Here is a 14,160-nt window from a genome sequence, read left to right as displayed (position 1 = left end):
TGAAATGTTGCTGGCAACAAATTTTGGGCAGTTTTTCCAAGTAGATTTGAGTACAAACAATAAAGAAAGAAAGAAAGAAAGAAAGAAAGAAAGAAAGAAAGAAAGAAAGAAAGAAAGAAAGAAAGAAAGAAAGAAACCAAAAGTATTCTACACACTCTGCAGGAAGAAATTTTCTTTTCTGCTTCAGGGTTTCAGTAAGTCTACCTCGGACAAATTGACTCAATTACAATGTGGATTGCGATAAACCTAAGACCCATTAATTTCTCCATTGAGAGGCATGAAGTTTTTTTAACATGAACTTTTAAACATTAAGTGCAAATATATTTCCTCTTTTTTTGCTCATGCAAAATGAAACATGATTAATACCCACAACAACCCTGAGATTAATCTGATTTAATACTTTAATCATTTGACAGCACAACTCTGAACAAAATTAAAATTTATTTCAGTATTTTAATAGATAGGTTCTGTCTACATACTTTATTAAGCCCAAAGTAATGTGTGGTTTATCATGATTAATCACAGAAAGGAAATGTGATTATCTTGATTAATCAGAGGAACTTACACTTTCCATTTTCTCTTGTGTGTTTTAATTTTTTTTGTAGTATGAGGATGTTTTTCTTTTTCTTTCTTTAATACATGTTTTGCACTTCAGGGCCACCGTACAATAAGCTTTACCTCCTTCACTAGCAAGAGCAGAGGCAGCAAAACATGTTGCATTCCTGTCACAGTTTCCAGCCTGTTGTGTTCTTCAGATTACCAGAAACTATTATCATTGCAACAAAAAAGCTTTATCTCGAGATAATGACATAATAATATCTGACAGAAACAGAAAAATACTGAAACAGAGCAGTGTTCGATGTCAAAATGTCAGTAGTATGTTGTCAGATTATATCATGAATTTTGTTTTGCGATAAATGTAGAATATTTCACCTTGAAAAATCACACAGCGGAGCAGGTTGAAGGCTTCAAGTGTAAAGGTTTTATTTCTCAGAGAACAACAGAAACCTCTGTTTTGTTTTATTGCCAAAACAAAAGACAGTAATGACGCACTTGAACACATCATGCAGGCGAACCATTGGAGGTATTGGCACTGCTCTGATCATAACTTTCTCCTCTTGCTAGATGTTGACTTGTTTACATTTGTGTTCTTGAAGAAAAACTGAGACCGGCTCCAGAGCAACAACAACAACAGCAGGATAAAACGTTAACAGTGATGAGCAGCGTGTTTCCTTCTTCGCTCAACGCTTTCCTCTCTGATACCACAACTTTTAGACTTCTTGAATTTCCTTTTATTCAGGTGTATTCCTGATTTGGCTTCCTTGATTTTAACAAACTTTTAAGCTATCTTAACTCTTCAGAGCACAAAGTGAGTAAAAGCTCTCCCTTGTGATAAAGAAAACAAACATAATTCAAGTCAAGCTGAAAAAAGAAACACACATGGATCGATCGGTTTAAGCTAGGTCGACAAAACAGCAGTGAGTGTAAAACTGGTCGTACAGAACTTGCAGAAAAGACGTGGTGATAAACGGTTGATGTTGTGCCGTGTGGATGGTTTAACAATAGATATGTAATGAAAAGGGAAAGAACATTAAAGTCTGATAAACATCAAAAGTACAGAAAACAAAATCGATTCAAAAAATAACATTTAGTTCTTTCTAATTTTCTCTAACCCTGGAGAAAAACTTTGCTGATTTTGTTCTTTGTTTTTTTTCAAAATCTTTTTTTTGGCTGATAATTTCAAAGAGAGCTGTCCCTTTAAAAAAACTAACAAAAAAAAAATATATATATTGAAGCGCTAATCTTGCTTGATTGAGGCCCTGGTGCTAGGACAGCTGGGTCATTATGTACATGATAGAAGTTGTAATTTACAGATTGAGGTCACAATTTTATGAGAAAATAATGGTGTAACATTACAATTTGTTCTCGTAACATTACGGCTTAAACCTCGTACAATCACATCTTACATATCGTAACGTTACGACTTTAACCTCAAAACTTTTCAACTTAATTCTCAATATTTTTATTTTTCATATTTTTATTTGTTACAGTTTCTCTAATCCATCACTGAACTTTACACTCTTAGGTTGACATGTTTTGAGTTTCCTAACAAATTAAAGTATTTATGTCAAAATACTCCAGCATCAGATTCTGTTAAATTTTGGCCACTTCCACCTTCCATACAAACTCCACTCTGAGCTCTCTATGGTGGCCCCAAAAGGCAAAATTTTCAACCAACTAAACTGACATCATGTTTCAACCACCCACGTATTGTGTGCTGAGATGTTAAAAAACCAACCACGCCTGATCTGCAAGTATAACTTAACCTACAGTACGAGACAAAGACGGACAAATCAAACTCATAAAACTATAAATGCACATCTTGTGTCACAAGTGAGACATCTAATTTTAAGTCACAGGACAGTTACTCGACATATTTTGGTAGATTTGGTCCTGAGAAACGTTACAAATTCATCTTACGCATTTGGCACCAATCACCCTGTAATCAAACACTGAATTACATCAATTGCACAAGGAACACACTCGCCATCCGCTCACCGACTGTTTCTTACGAAAGGCAAACAGATTTGGAGTTTTGTTTTTTTTTTAGCAGAGAAATATCGACCACTTGTAAAAAAGATGGGCTAAAACTACTCCAGCAGTTTGGTAAGTACAAAAAGCTGCAAAAATCTTTCTTGAAATGCACTTTGTCTCCAGAGTTTTCTGTGAAGGAATTATTCTTAGGACTTCCAAAACGCAGAGGTGTTTAAACGTTTCATACAAAGTCCACAAGAGGTAGTATTAACAGCTTGTGTAAACATTAAACGGGGCGGTGACGGTTTTAAAAAGCTGCACCGACATTTATCCAGCGCTGCTTTAAAAAACGTCTGAGTGCCTCGAGTCTGAATGTGTTGAATCTAGCCAGTATCTGTGTGTCTGTAATTCCTGACACAATACAATCAAGAAAGGCATTTGGATCCTAAAAAATCAAGAAACCTCACACATAACTGTGTTAAACAAAGAATTACAATCCTAATTTGTGCGTTTATAGTCTTAAAAGTATATCAAAATGGCATGTCAGACCTGTGGTTGACAAAAAAAAAAAGCAACGCCTGAGAGAAAGAGAGAAGAAAACTCTCTTTGTCGTCTGAAACTTTGAGTACAGCTGCTATCCAGCCCATGAGTATTTGATATCTCAGATATCTTTGAGTGAAATCAAACCCAGCTTGGTCCATAAATGTGCAGATTGATCAGATTGATTTAGTCATGATAGTTGAATACTAAGCCTGGTACATAAAAGAAGAGAACAGGAAACAGAAGCTCAGTGATGAGCCCGTAAACTGCAGAAGGCTCAGTGTTTGGAAAAATAACCCGACAGCAGTTAATAGCCCATGTGGTCCCAACTTTCCCGCCTCATTCTTGGAGCAGGATGATGTCGACATTATCGTGGACGCCCTGGAGAAGCAGCTCGCCCTGGAAGCTGATGATCTTCTTCCTCTTGGCTGCCTTCAGGGTTCCCACCAGCGCCTCGAAGATGTTGGCGCACTCATCGTCATTAAACAAGACCCCGAACTTCACAGTGGTTTGACCGTCAGCATCTGTAACAAGAAGCGGTATTTAGTTATTAGGTCAACAAATACATAATTAATTCTCTACGACAAGAAAAGAAGACACTGTATCAACAACATGAAAGTGTGTTTATGGTTTGTTAGCATCACAGCTAAAGCAAAGCACAGTCAGTAAGATGAACTCACTTTTTGTGCCGAGGCGCTGAATCTCCCTTACCAGCAATTTCACTTCATGTTCAACATTCATTTTTGCTACAAGGAGGAGAAAACAAGGGACGAACATGTTAGAAAAATTATATACGATGTAATCTTTGATGTCATCAATTTGCTGGAAGAAAGAGACACCAAACTCCATTCAGAATTCTAGCAATTTCATGTTCTGTTGCCAGTCGATCAAGTAAATGCTGTTATAAACCCATAAATGTATTTATTGAAGTTTATCCATCAGTGCAGCATACTTTCGAGCCACAAAGTACATACATTTTCCCTTGATCAGAGCTGGGTTGTGAGCTCATCCAATAAGCCAACAAAGGCTGCCAAGTTGATTCTGTCCTCTCATCATTCATATATCTGTGTTTGCATCTGGGAAATCTTCAACATATTTGGCGTCACGAACAGGAATTACTTCTCAGGTTGACCTGCGAATCAGGTCCCAAAAACTTATCTCAGATGACCTCTCTCGAAAATCATCTCAGGACAAACTGGTAACTGTCAGCTTGGCCTTTCTCCCTGACATAATACACTATCATCATATTATTTCAATTTCTGGATCTACAGAACAATTGGACTTTTATAACATGCATTGTTATCCTTAGATTATGAAATGAATGAATCCATTGTTTTGGGGAAAAAAACAGCTTTGTTTCCCAGGATATCAGGGGATGAAAAAAAAATCAGGATCTTGAGAAAATAACTGTACCTGGCTTGCTGTCAGAGGAAGTCTAATTATAAGGACTTATTGAGATATGGATCTAAATGAACCAAGAATCCCCCGTTCTGAAATCATGGGAAGAAAAATACACCAAGTTTATAAGACAACAACTACAACAAGATGTCCAAGAGTTGCACAGCAATGCGACAAAAGCCCTGTTTACACAACGTTTCACCCCAAAATGCAAAAAACGCAGTGAGGTGAGGGAGTGGAAGAGTAGGCGATTGTCCACGCTGGACATGAACACACCTTCATAAGGTTATATATTTAAGAATAAATATGTTAAATTGAAAAAAGGCATTTTATTACTAGACAAATTGATATTTTTTACCCGATAAACACAAATAAGTACCTAAAATTGGTACCGCCACCAGGTACCGGGTATTGGTACCAAATCGTTTCAAATGTGAACGGTACCCATCCTAAGCGCAATGTCAGCATTTTGGCTGTAAACTCTGGCTCATTGTTTACATATTACTGGTTGTTGTGGTGTTTCAGGAAAATCCCATTCTGGAGGCTGTTTTCAAAAGTTTCAGTTTTAGGTCGGCTAAAACGCTGTTTCTATGTAGACCTAAGGCTGAAACACTACATTACTTCTGTGATCACCCTAAAACCATAGCCATTTAAGTCGGCGTTAATCGGCCCAGAGGCAGTCGTTAAATATTTTTTCAATTAAATTAAAGTTTCTGTATAAGTGATGTAAAACAAGAAGGTTGAGCTTATTGGTTTAATATTTCTTTTCAGGTGTTTATATTGCTACCTTAAAAAAAAAAACAAACAAAAAAAAAAACAGTGATTTATTTTTTTGTTCTTCGCACTTTTCGTGTCTGTCTTGATTTATTATTTTTGCATTTGTATGTGAATAAATTGTTACATAAAATAATGTACAATATATATATATATATATTTTAAATCACACAGATGCATGTGTCCTCTTAGGGCTTCCGTACACAAAAACTTGAAGTCTGGAAATATTTTTTAAAAATGTATGAAATTAAAACCACGTGCTTCTTTGTGATAAGCTGCATGCAAATTTTACAGAATATTGAATCGTGGAGCAAAGTCAATATTATTAATACAGTATAGTATTATTATTGATTATCAGAGGGCAGGTCCTCCTTTACTACACCAGTGAACGGAGCCTCACGATGAAACGGTGCTTCCTGGTCCCCGGTTTTCGGATTTTTAATTATGCCAAATTACATGGATCTAATTTACAGAAATATACGATTTAATACTTTCGGTGAGCGGGCAGGGATTGTGCAGCATTCAGATGAACAAGCTTCAACATGAACAGGCGGATACCGTTAATGCGGAAATGGGCATTAGCACGCCCAGCTAGCGATCAGTTAGCACAAAAATCAAGTTTTAATTCATTCATTCAGGTGAAATAGACTCTTTAATAGTCGCCCTTTGATATTCGCTGTTGGGACAACTTTTTTCACATCACAGGAGCGATGAAGATATTCTGCTGAGATTCAGACACAGACTCGCCGGTAACCTTAGCTTCTACTGTTGAACAAGTGATCTGCTGAGGGAGGAGGGGGAGTTTCAGACCGCTCCACGGAGCTCAACATGTGGATCAAACATGCTCTACAAACTAAGAGGAATCACAGTTTCAATATGACATCAAAACATCTTACTTACCGTTCAAACGTTCTGGGGTCTTATCAGATGATGGACCACTTTCTGATGAATCAGCACCGGTGGAGAATGCTGCTGCGTTCACTGACTCCTCGGAAATTGTAAATGCAGGCTATGTAGGGCTCTAGAAGCAGACGGGTGTAGTTTTATCTTGTTTGGGAGCCATGGTTTGATTTGTAAGTTCATTGACTCTTTTTCACTGTTTCAGGAAATTTGAAAAAAAAAAAAAAAAAAAAAAAAAACCCACACAAAAGACCCTTCATATATAGTAAACGGTATTATTAACGCACATTCATATTAAATCACTCAATGTCGTGTATTGATAAACTATTTAACTTTTTTTTTTTTTTTCAAAAAAGTTACAGTGCTTTTCAAAATAAAAAATTTTTTAAAGAGAATTAAAAGAGAATTGTGGGGAGGACGAGATTTGATGGGGAAAAAAAACGTAGGAGAATCAAACAATATTGAAAAAAGCTAAAACCACCACCAGATAAAAGCAAAAAAATAAAATAAAATAAAAATAAAAAATAAAATCGGAAACATTAAATCAACAAAAGATAATAGGTTAAAAATATCTATATTATATATTATATATTATATTATATTGTAGGTCTGCAATTTCCTATATCTAGTTTTCTAAACAGTTGTAATTTCTGGCTTGTTTACTCTTCTGTGCCAGAAAACTAAGCATGAGTAAAGCTCAATAATGCTATATTGAGCTTTTAAAAACACACACACAGTCAAAACCAATTGTTAGCTGTAATTCTAATGGTGTGTTATATGTACATGCGTGTAAACTCATAACTTTTTCATTCAGATATCAGACTTTGCTGTAAAATTCGGGGACTTTACATTAAATTTCAATGCAAGGACAGTGAAGTTTTTTCATTCATAACAAATGTCCCATTACGCCTGAAGGCACCATTAAAGCTCATCTGACTTCATCGTGACTGTGGTACTTCACGGCCACTTCTGGTCCATATAAGGCAAGGACCAGGGATGCCTGGGTGCTGATGTGAGCCCTCAATAAAAACACCTACACTTCTTTATGTATGCCATAAATTACTTAAGGTTTGTTTAATGCACATTAAAAATGTTTTAAGTCCTTTTAGTGGAGTGTCCATAAAATTATTGAGCATGCTGTTCTTTTAGAGTCTGAGTATGGGATGCATGTTAGGGCTTAAGTTTAAGTTTCTCACAGGAGCTATAAGCTAAGGGTTTTGTGACCTGTTGTGCCCCAGGTACTTATGGTAGGAAAATTTTAACAAAAATAAACAAACAAAACGTTAATGTAATGAAGAGCCACATAAAACAATGAAATAATGGGTATTTAATTGGATATTCAGATAAAGGGAGTTTGTGTTTGGTGCCATAAAAGATAAGGGGTTATAAAAGTGTTGAGCTTGATGTTTTATATAGGCCTCTGGGAATTTGTGGTGCACTACAAAATTCGAACGTAACTTTATGCAAGATAAACAGTGAAATAAACTCATACCGCAAGGAAATTATGAGCTTACACGTCTAGGAAAAAGAGAATCGTTTTAAGACGTTCCCTTGTGTGTTGTCTGTTTTAAACAGCGTTAATTGTCCCGTCTGTAAACCGTCGCTCTCAGTGCTGACTTTTATTTTGAAGTCACGCATCCGGGTCCCTGCAGGCCAAGCAAGCTCGCGCTGACTCGGAGCGTAGCCCGGTGACGTCTCGAGTTATCAAGCTAACTGAAGGAAACTAATAAACAATACCGGAAATGTGTTAAACCTGCCTTCATAACAAAACAAAACAAAACAAAACAACAAAAAAAAAAAAAGAAAAACGAGAATTTTATTTTAAACTTTTTAAGCGAATGTAATGTTTACTGGATACTTTCAATTATATCTATGAGTGTTCATAGTTTATATAATTGCTATTTTTATATAAATGTGAAGATGATTAAAGCAGATTTTTCACCTTTGATTTGCTTTTTCAGTCATCGGAAAGTATAAAAATCATAGTATATTATTGCCTGGCAATTGCAATATGATAATTCTATCTATTACATTTTCACTTCCGATACGATACTGCAGCATTGAGTATTGGCCGATATGAATACCGATATGAATCTAATACGGCATCATCATTAAACATGCTTACTTTCATTACTTATTGTGTAGTATGTCTGTCATGTTAGAAAAGGCTTGATTAAGTGATATTATTCAAACAAAGAACAGTAGTCGGCAACAGTAGGTATGAGGAAAAACTGACCCATTTATTATTAAGCAATGGGTAACAGAAACTGCTTATATCAGAGATCTTAGATGCATTCCGATATGATACCGATACTTTTTTTTTTTTTGCTGATATCCGACTGATATCTGATATCAATATCGGACTGGGACACCTCTATCCCTGTTACCAATTTATTGAGCAATTTCTCATTCCTGTGGTTCCCTTTCTCTTAAAGAGGAGATGCAAGTACATGATTGAAACAGTATTTTGGGGAATGTTTTTTTTTTTCTATGAGGTTATTTTCATTGCCATCTTTGTGTAGTGATGAACTTAACTGACACTCTGGTGAGATGCAAAAGATATTAATTGGCCCCAACTTATCCTGTTTTCTTCTGGCTTTATGTCTTATGTACACAGTCTCTTTTTGGTCACTTTGAGAAAAGGCATTTCCTGGAAATGTTTTATTAGCTTAGGACATGGGTCTGCAACCTTTACTTTCAAAGAGCCGTTTTTCCTCAGCTCACCTGGATGAAAGTCATTCGGGAGCTGCAAAATCTACTTTATCTTCACATTAAGACAAAAAAAAAGTGTATTATCAGGTGAATGATTATCTAAACGAGAAGTTTTAGTGTTTATAGATTTGTACATGTGATTTCTTCGTTGTTTTATTTTTGTTAATTAATTTATCTAATTTATTTAATTTATTTTTTTAACAAATTTGCCTATTTAAGAAAAAAAAGAAATTTGTAGTGTCATAGATTTTATAAATTTTGCAAAATTTGGAAATTGAAAAAAGATCAAAGTTTGCAAAACAAAAAGTGAATTTAAAAAATGTGCAAAATTTCAAAGAAATTGATGAAATGTCATAAATTTGCAAAAAAAAAAAAAAAAAAAAAAACCTAAATGGTGCAATTTCAAAATTTTGCTTACTTTCCAAAAATTGTAAAAGCTTACTAGAATTGCAAAAAAAAGAGGGATTTATATTAAAAAAAATTCAAAAATTTGCAAAATCTTTAAAAAATGTGGAATTCTTTTTCTTGATTTGCAAAAATGTCAAAAAAAAATTGAAATAAAAAAAACCCAGAAAAATATATTTTTTTAAAAACTACAAAAAAATTAAAAGCTTTGTTTCAAGAGGTGATGAATTTTTGCCCAAATTATATATTATAATTTTACTTAATGTCTGTGTCGTTATTATTAAGATATTAAAAGCCCTATATTTTTAAATATTTTTTCAAAGCTACAAGGAGCCACTGCAAAGGAGTCAAAGAGCCGCATGAGGCTCCAGAGCCGCAGGTTGAAGACCCCTGGCTTAGGATGTTGTCAAAAGTAGTTGTTACTTTAATTTGAAAAACCTCACCGGAACTAGTAACCTTACTCTGACTGCCTAGGTACTGGTGGCAGGAATGGCGGCTAAGATTACTAGAGGAAGAGACCCAAAGACCATGAAACTTTACTTCTAACGGCCCAGCAGAGGAATTTGTCTCCAGCTAACCACGGGAGCGCCACCCTTTAACAGATTTAAAGGAGGAGAAGTGTTACTCCGTGAGAATAACGCGACAGATGTCCCGGCTGAGGAGTGGGACGCAGTAGTTAGCTTACCGCTGACTTTGATTCAAGGTAGCTGTTAGCCGTTAGCTATTGGCCACTTGGCTTGACTGGCCCAACAAGTTAACTAAGTGATTAACTGCATGAAAGCATCCCGTGTTGGAATATTTGAATGGTGGCCAGCTGTCATTGTTATCTGACACCATTAGGGTTTTTTTCCACACAGCGGGAGCAGACGTTAGAACTCGTTGTGGATATTATTCCTGCTAACTACACCGTTAGCTGGTGCAGTGAAGCTAGCTAAGTTGGGATCCTGAAGTCTCGCCCATTTTTTGGATCCTGCCCCAGCCATTGGCTAGGAAGGGCTAATTAACAGCCAAGTAGTCTGGTTTTCAGGGTCGACTGCTGCTACCATGGAAAGTCTAACGCTGACTGATATCGAGCAGAAGTATTACTCGGATTTGTTCGTTTACTGCGACACGGACAACACCAAAAAAGTCGCGTCCAATGGGAGAGTTCTTGACCTTTTCCGGGCGGCCCAGCTACCCAGCGAAGTTGTCCTACAGGTAAGGTAGCATTAGCGTGTGTCTGTTCTTGAAGTGATGAATTTACGCTGCGAGGCTGGACGTGAAGTCTGGGGTCGGTGTTGTTTGTTGTTACAAAGTTGCCCTGACCTGTCATCCTGGGTAGCTATGGTTAGCCTTGGTGATTAGCTATGCTGCGCAGCAAGAGACACACCTTCTTCTGGCTAATGTTAGCTTTAGCTGGGGAGAATGGGTTCTAAATTTAATCTCTAGCCTTAAAAAACGTCTTATACATTTAGTATAACACGATTCCCTTCTTTTTCATCTATCATTCTAAGAGGAAACAGCGCCAAGTGTCCATAATAGCAAATTATGCTCTGGTTAGACCTTTGCCATAGATTACTACCCACTCTTTCCTGTCTTCTTACTCTATTAAATTTTGTCATTATGGGATTTCACAGTGGAATTGCAGAGCTAGTGTTACAGTGTCTGATCAGACAGTGTGATTTATAAAAGTTGTAATCCTGAGTGTCTCAAAAATATAACATGTTAACATTTAGACACCAATAAGTACGTGATGTGGTGAGGATTGTACTTAAAGGGGACATATCATGCTGATCCATGATTTAATACTTACATATAAAATAATAAAGTTGAAAACAAGACCTTTCACCCCCTCAATTTTCAAAAAATGAGATATTGAATTTTTTCTGATATCCTAGAACGAGATTTGATGCCTCTGAAAGTAGGTCATTGACATTTGGCTTCGAGATTTCGACCTTCGTGACGACACGAGGATCCTTTCTTTTTATTGGAGTAATCTGATAAAGCAGCTCCTCCTCTGTGATGTCAGTTAGTCACACAACCACCACCGAGGGATACACCCACCAAGAGCCGAGTATCAACGTATAAACTATACATGTTACAGTACCGGTTTGACTCACCACACTGAAGCGTCCTGAGATGATCTGTGTCCAGGTGGATTTTCTTCCTCCTGAGCTGCAGAACCGTCCGGGTCTGACTCGGGGTCAAATACAAAAGTGCTATCAGTGCCTTACAGTGAAGTTTTGGCAAACAGCAAACTCGCTCGGTCTGCTCCATTCAATGTGGCGATTTTGTAAATACTGCCATGCTGCAAAAATCGCCCCCTGGCTCTACCCTCCCCGCCCCTCTGATAGAACTGACCAATCAGAGCACAAAGGGCTGTGACGTTGCGAGGTTACAGGAGGTCATTCTCCAAACAGAGCGTTTCAACGAGATCTTCAGAATGGCCTAAAATGAGGATATTGAGAACGCTATTGTGGGGCAATGAAGGAACCAAATGACTTGTACTGAGGGCAGAAATGGTTTACAGGCATCCAGGTCTGACATAGTGAAAAGGAGAAACAAGCATGATATGTCCCCTTTAAAAACATACAGTTCTTATGTCAATATGCTAGTCTGCATGTTTGTTTTGTACTTGTGCTTGTAACAGCCATCCAAAACACTTCCAACGGCTGAAGGGCTCTTCTTATTTTCACAGAAAGGTCCTCACTCACCATATTTTTCTGGTTATATCTCCTTCCACAGCTGTCAAAATAACTAACCTTGCTTTTGCAATGTTATAGACTCAAACTAATCAAAAGGAAGCTGACAGCGAGCAAGGCAGGAAGCTGTGTGTGTCTGCTAACTGTGTGTGTTGGACATGCTCACGTTGAGATAATGAAATTGTGAATTATCATGCACCCCTAATAGTCACCAAACCATGACTCTCTGCTAACTATGACTTGTGAATATCCAATCAAACTCCAGCAGCCCATATTTTAGCGACTCCAGGTCTCACTGTGGGCTAATATTTGCAGTTAGTGAGTCAGAACCCTTCTCAAGGTCAACAAGGGGAGCACTGTGGTGGGAGAATCAGGCTCTGTTGTCATCCCCTGCTTCCACTGTGGAGATAGTGGCCTGTGCATACAGCAGCTACAGTGTTGTGTTGTAACAGGCTGAGAAAAGTGACTGGTGCTTTTCTTTGTGTCCACACACACACACACACACACACACACACACACACACACACACACACACACTCAGAAGAAGTCCTTTGTCAGCAGGAGCGGGATCAGTCAGCTGTGGCGGGCTGTTGATACAGAAGGACTCACACTTGAGGAGTCATGCTAATGTTGTGAAGTTTGACTGCGTTAGTTTTAAACATGCCTTCGTCCCCGTGTGTGACTGAGCACATTTAAAACATTTTGTTGATTCTGTTTCGCTTCCAAAATCTCTAGTTTCTCACAAATCCAGCTCAGCCTGGCTTCACAAACTGAAAGGAAATATGTGATAATCTGGATTATTAGGGGTTTGACACATTGAATGTCTTCCAGTGAAAGAGAGTTGAATTAAACTTGTACTCTCTTGTGATTTAACATTTAAAAGTTTACTTTTTGAAAAGAGTGTGTTTTGGTCAAACCACACTGCAAATAGTGCAATTATCAACCTTTTTCACTTGTATGTGATGATCATTTCCTGGGCAAAAGTTTAGGAAATTGAGTTAACCTCTTTCAACCTCGGGGTTGAATCTCAGGCTAACCTGCGATCTGTAAAGATAATTCACAGCATCGCGGTGTTATCAACTAATCGTGCTTCAAGTGACTTTTCAGGACATATGTGAACACATATTTTTTAATTTCCATTGTGAAACAAGGTTGATTACAGGTTTTCTGCACAGCTGGTTGTGCTCCTGACACACAACGTGGATATGCTTATACCGTATTGACCCTAATATAGGACAACCCTGATTACAAGAAGACCCTCTTTTTTCAAAACCAATCAAAACCAATCTTCAGAAAAAGACTGTGATGACCAAATTTTACTTGGTTTATAAAAAGTATTTGTGATTGAAGCTCTGAGAAAATCATTAAATCATAATTTTTGGATACTCTTTTCACTCTAAATAAAATTACTAAGATCTGTGTTTCAAATGTAATTTCAGTGACAGCTCTGGAAAGGTGTTTGCCTTTGTTACGTTTCTCAATAACAAACTCTCACGCCCCCCTGTCAGTCTCTTGGAAATGACGGCTTTGGGGACCATGATAAGTTTTTCTTTACATTTTTAATTCCCCTTCGGACATCACATACTGTAACTGTTGTTTAACGTCTGCTGCTGCATTGGCCATAATTACCTTAAAAATTAGCGTCATAATTCTGCCTCAGTTGTCTGTTATTTTGCCCAACTTTGGTCCACTTTGCTCTCGACAACCACTGCACCTCCTTTGCTCATCTCCTGTCACTGCATCTCTGCTGTGATTGACAGATCGCCGCAGCCACAGTGAGGTCACTTGTTTTACAAAAATCTGGCGGTCGTGTAGCTACCCTAGACAACCATCAGCATGTATAAATGGTTAGACCCTGATTTTAAGAGGACCCCACTTTGTCACATTTTTTTCTTATATTTTATTCACTTTTTAATGAGGTTACAGCAAAAAAAAAACATATTAAATAACAACTTGGTGCCAGTTAACAAAAGTTCATATAGCCTCCTTGTAAATAGTCAGTTCTCCTCAGTCTTTCAGGTGGGTTTGAAAGTCCATCCACTTTTTCAGTTTTTTTTTTTTTTTGACAAATAGATTGTTGAAGTCTCAAATTGTGTGTAAAGATTTCCATGTCATGAAAATTCTCCACAATGCCCATCCAGTTATTCAGAGTGGGAGGGTCCTCCTTGTACCATTTTCTTGTTATGGCTTTCTTACATGCCACAAGTAATATTCC

General features: G+C 37.3%; 2 protein-coding genes across 2 annotated transcripts in view; one reads left to right on the top strand and one right to left on the bottom strand.

Annotated features, from left to right (window-relative positions):
* Window positions 1-2,594: 2,594 nt before the first annotated feature.
* Window positions 2,595-6,228, bottom strand: abracl (ABRA C-terminal like). Its single transcript, XM_074684566.1, has 3 exons — window positions 6,148-6,228; window positions 3,756-3,821; window positions 2,595-3,599 (listed from the first exon to the last, which is right to left on the bottom strand). The coding sequence occupies exons 2-3, from the start codon at window positions 3,814-3,816 to the stop codon at window positions 3,415-3,417; spliced, it is 246 nt and encodes an 81-aa protein (XP_074540667.1). The 5' UTR covers window positions 3,817-3,821; window positions 6,148-6,228; the 3' UTR covers window positions 2,595-3,414.
* Window positions 6,229-9,713: 3,485 nt separating this feature from the next.
* The window catches only part of reps1 (RALBP1 associated Eps domain containing 1), a 29,961-nt gene continuing 25,514 nt past the window's right edge, over window positions 9,714-14,160 (top strand). The window contains exon 1 of the mRNA XM_074684991.1: window positions 9,714-10,461. Coding sequence (XP_074541092.1) covers window positions 10,309-10,461 — 153 coding nt within the window. The 5' untranslated portion in view covers window positions 9,714-10,308. The remainder of the gene's footprint in view (window positions 10,462-14,160) is intronic.

This window comes from Halichoeres trimaculatus, unplaced genomic scaffold, assembly GCF_033239565.1.
Source record: "Halichoeres trimaculatus isolate MK-OKI-2021-1 unplaced genomic scaffold, fHalTri1.1 fHalTri1_scaffold_13, whole genome shotgun sequence".
NCBI classification, from domain to species: Eukaryota; Metazoa; Chordata; class Actinopteri; order Labriformes; family Labridae; genus Halichoeres; species Halichoeres trimaculatus.
This window is presented reverse-complemented; position numbering and strand designations above follow the sequence as displayed.

Coding starts and splice junctions, on each gene's coding strand:
- abracl (XM_074684566.1), bottom strand. CDS start 3,816: ATGAATGTTGAACATGAAGTGAAATTGCTGGTAAGGGAGATTCAGCGC. Junction 3,600..3,755: donor TCAGCGCCTCGGCACAAAAA/GTGAGTTCATCT, acceptor TTCTTGTTACAG/ATGCTGACGGTCAAACCACT.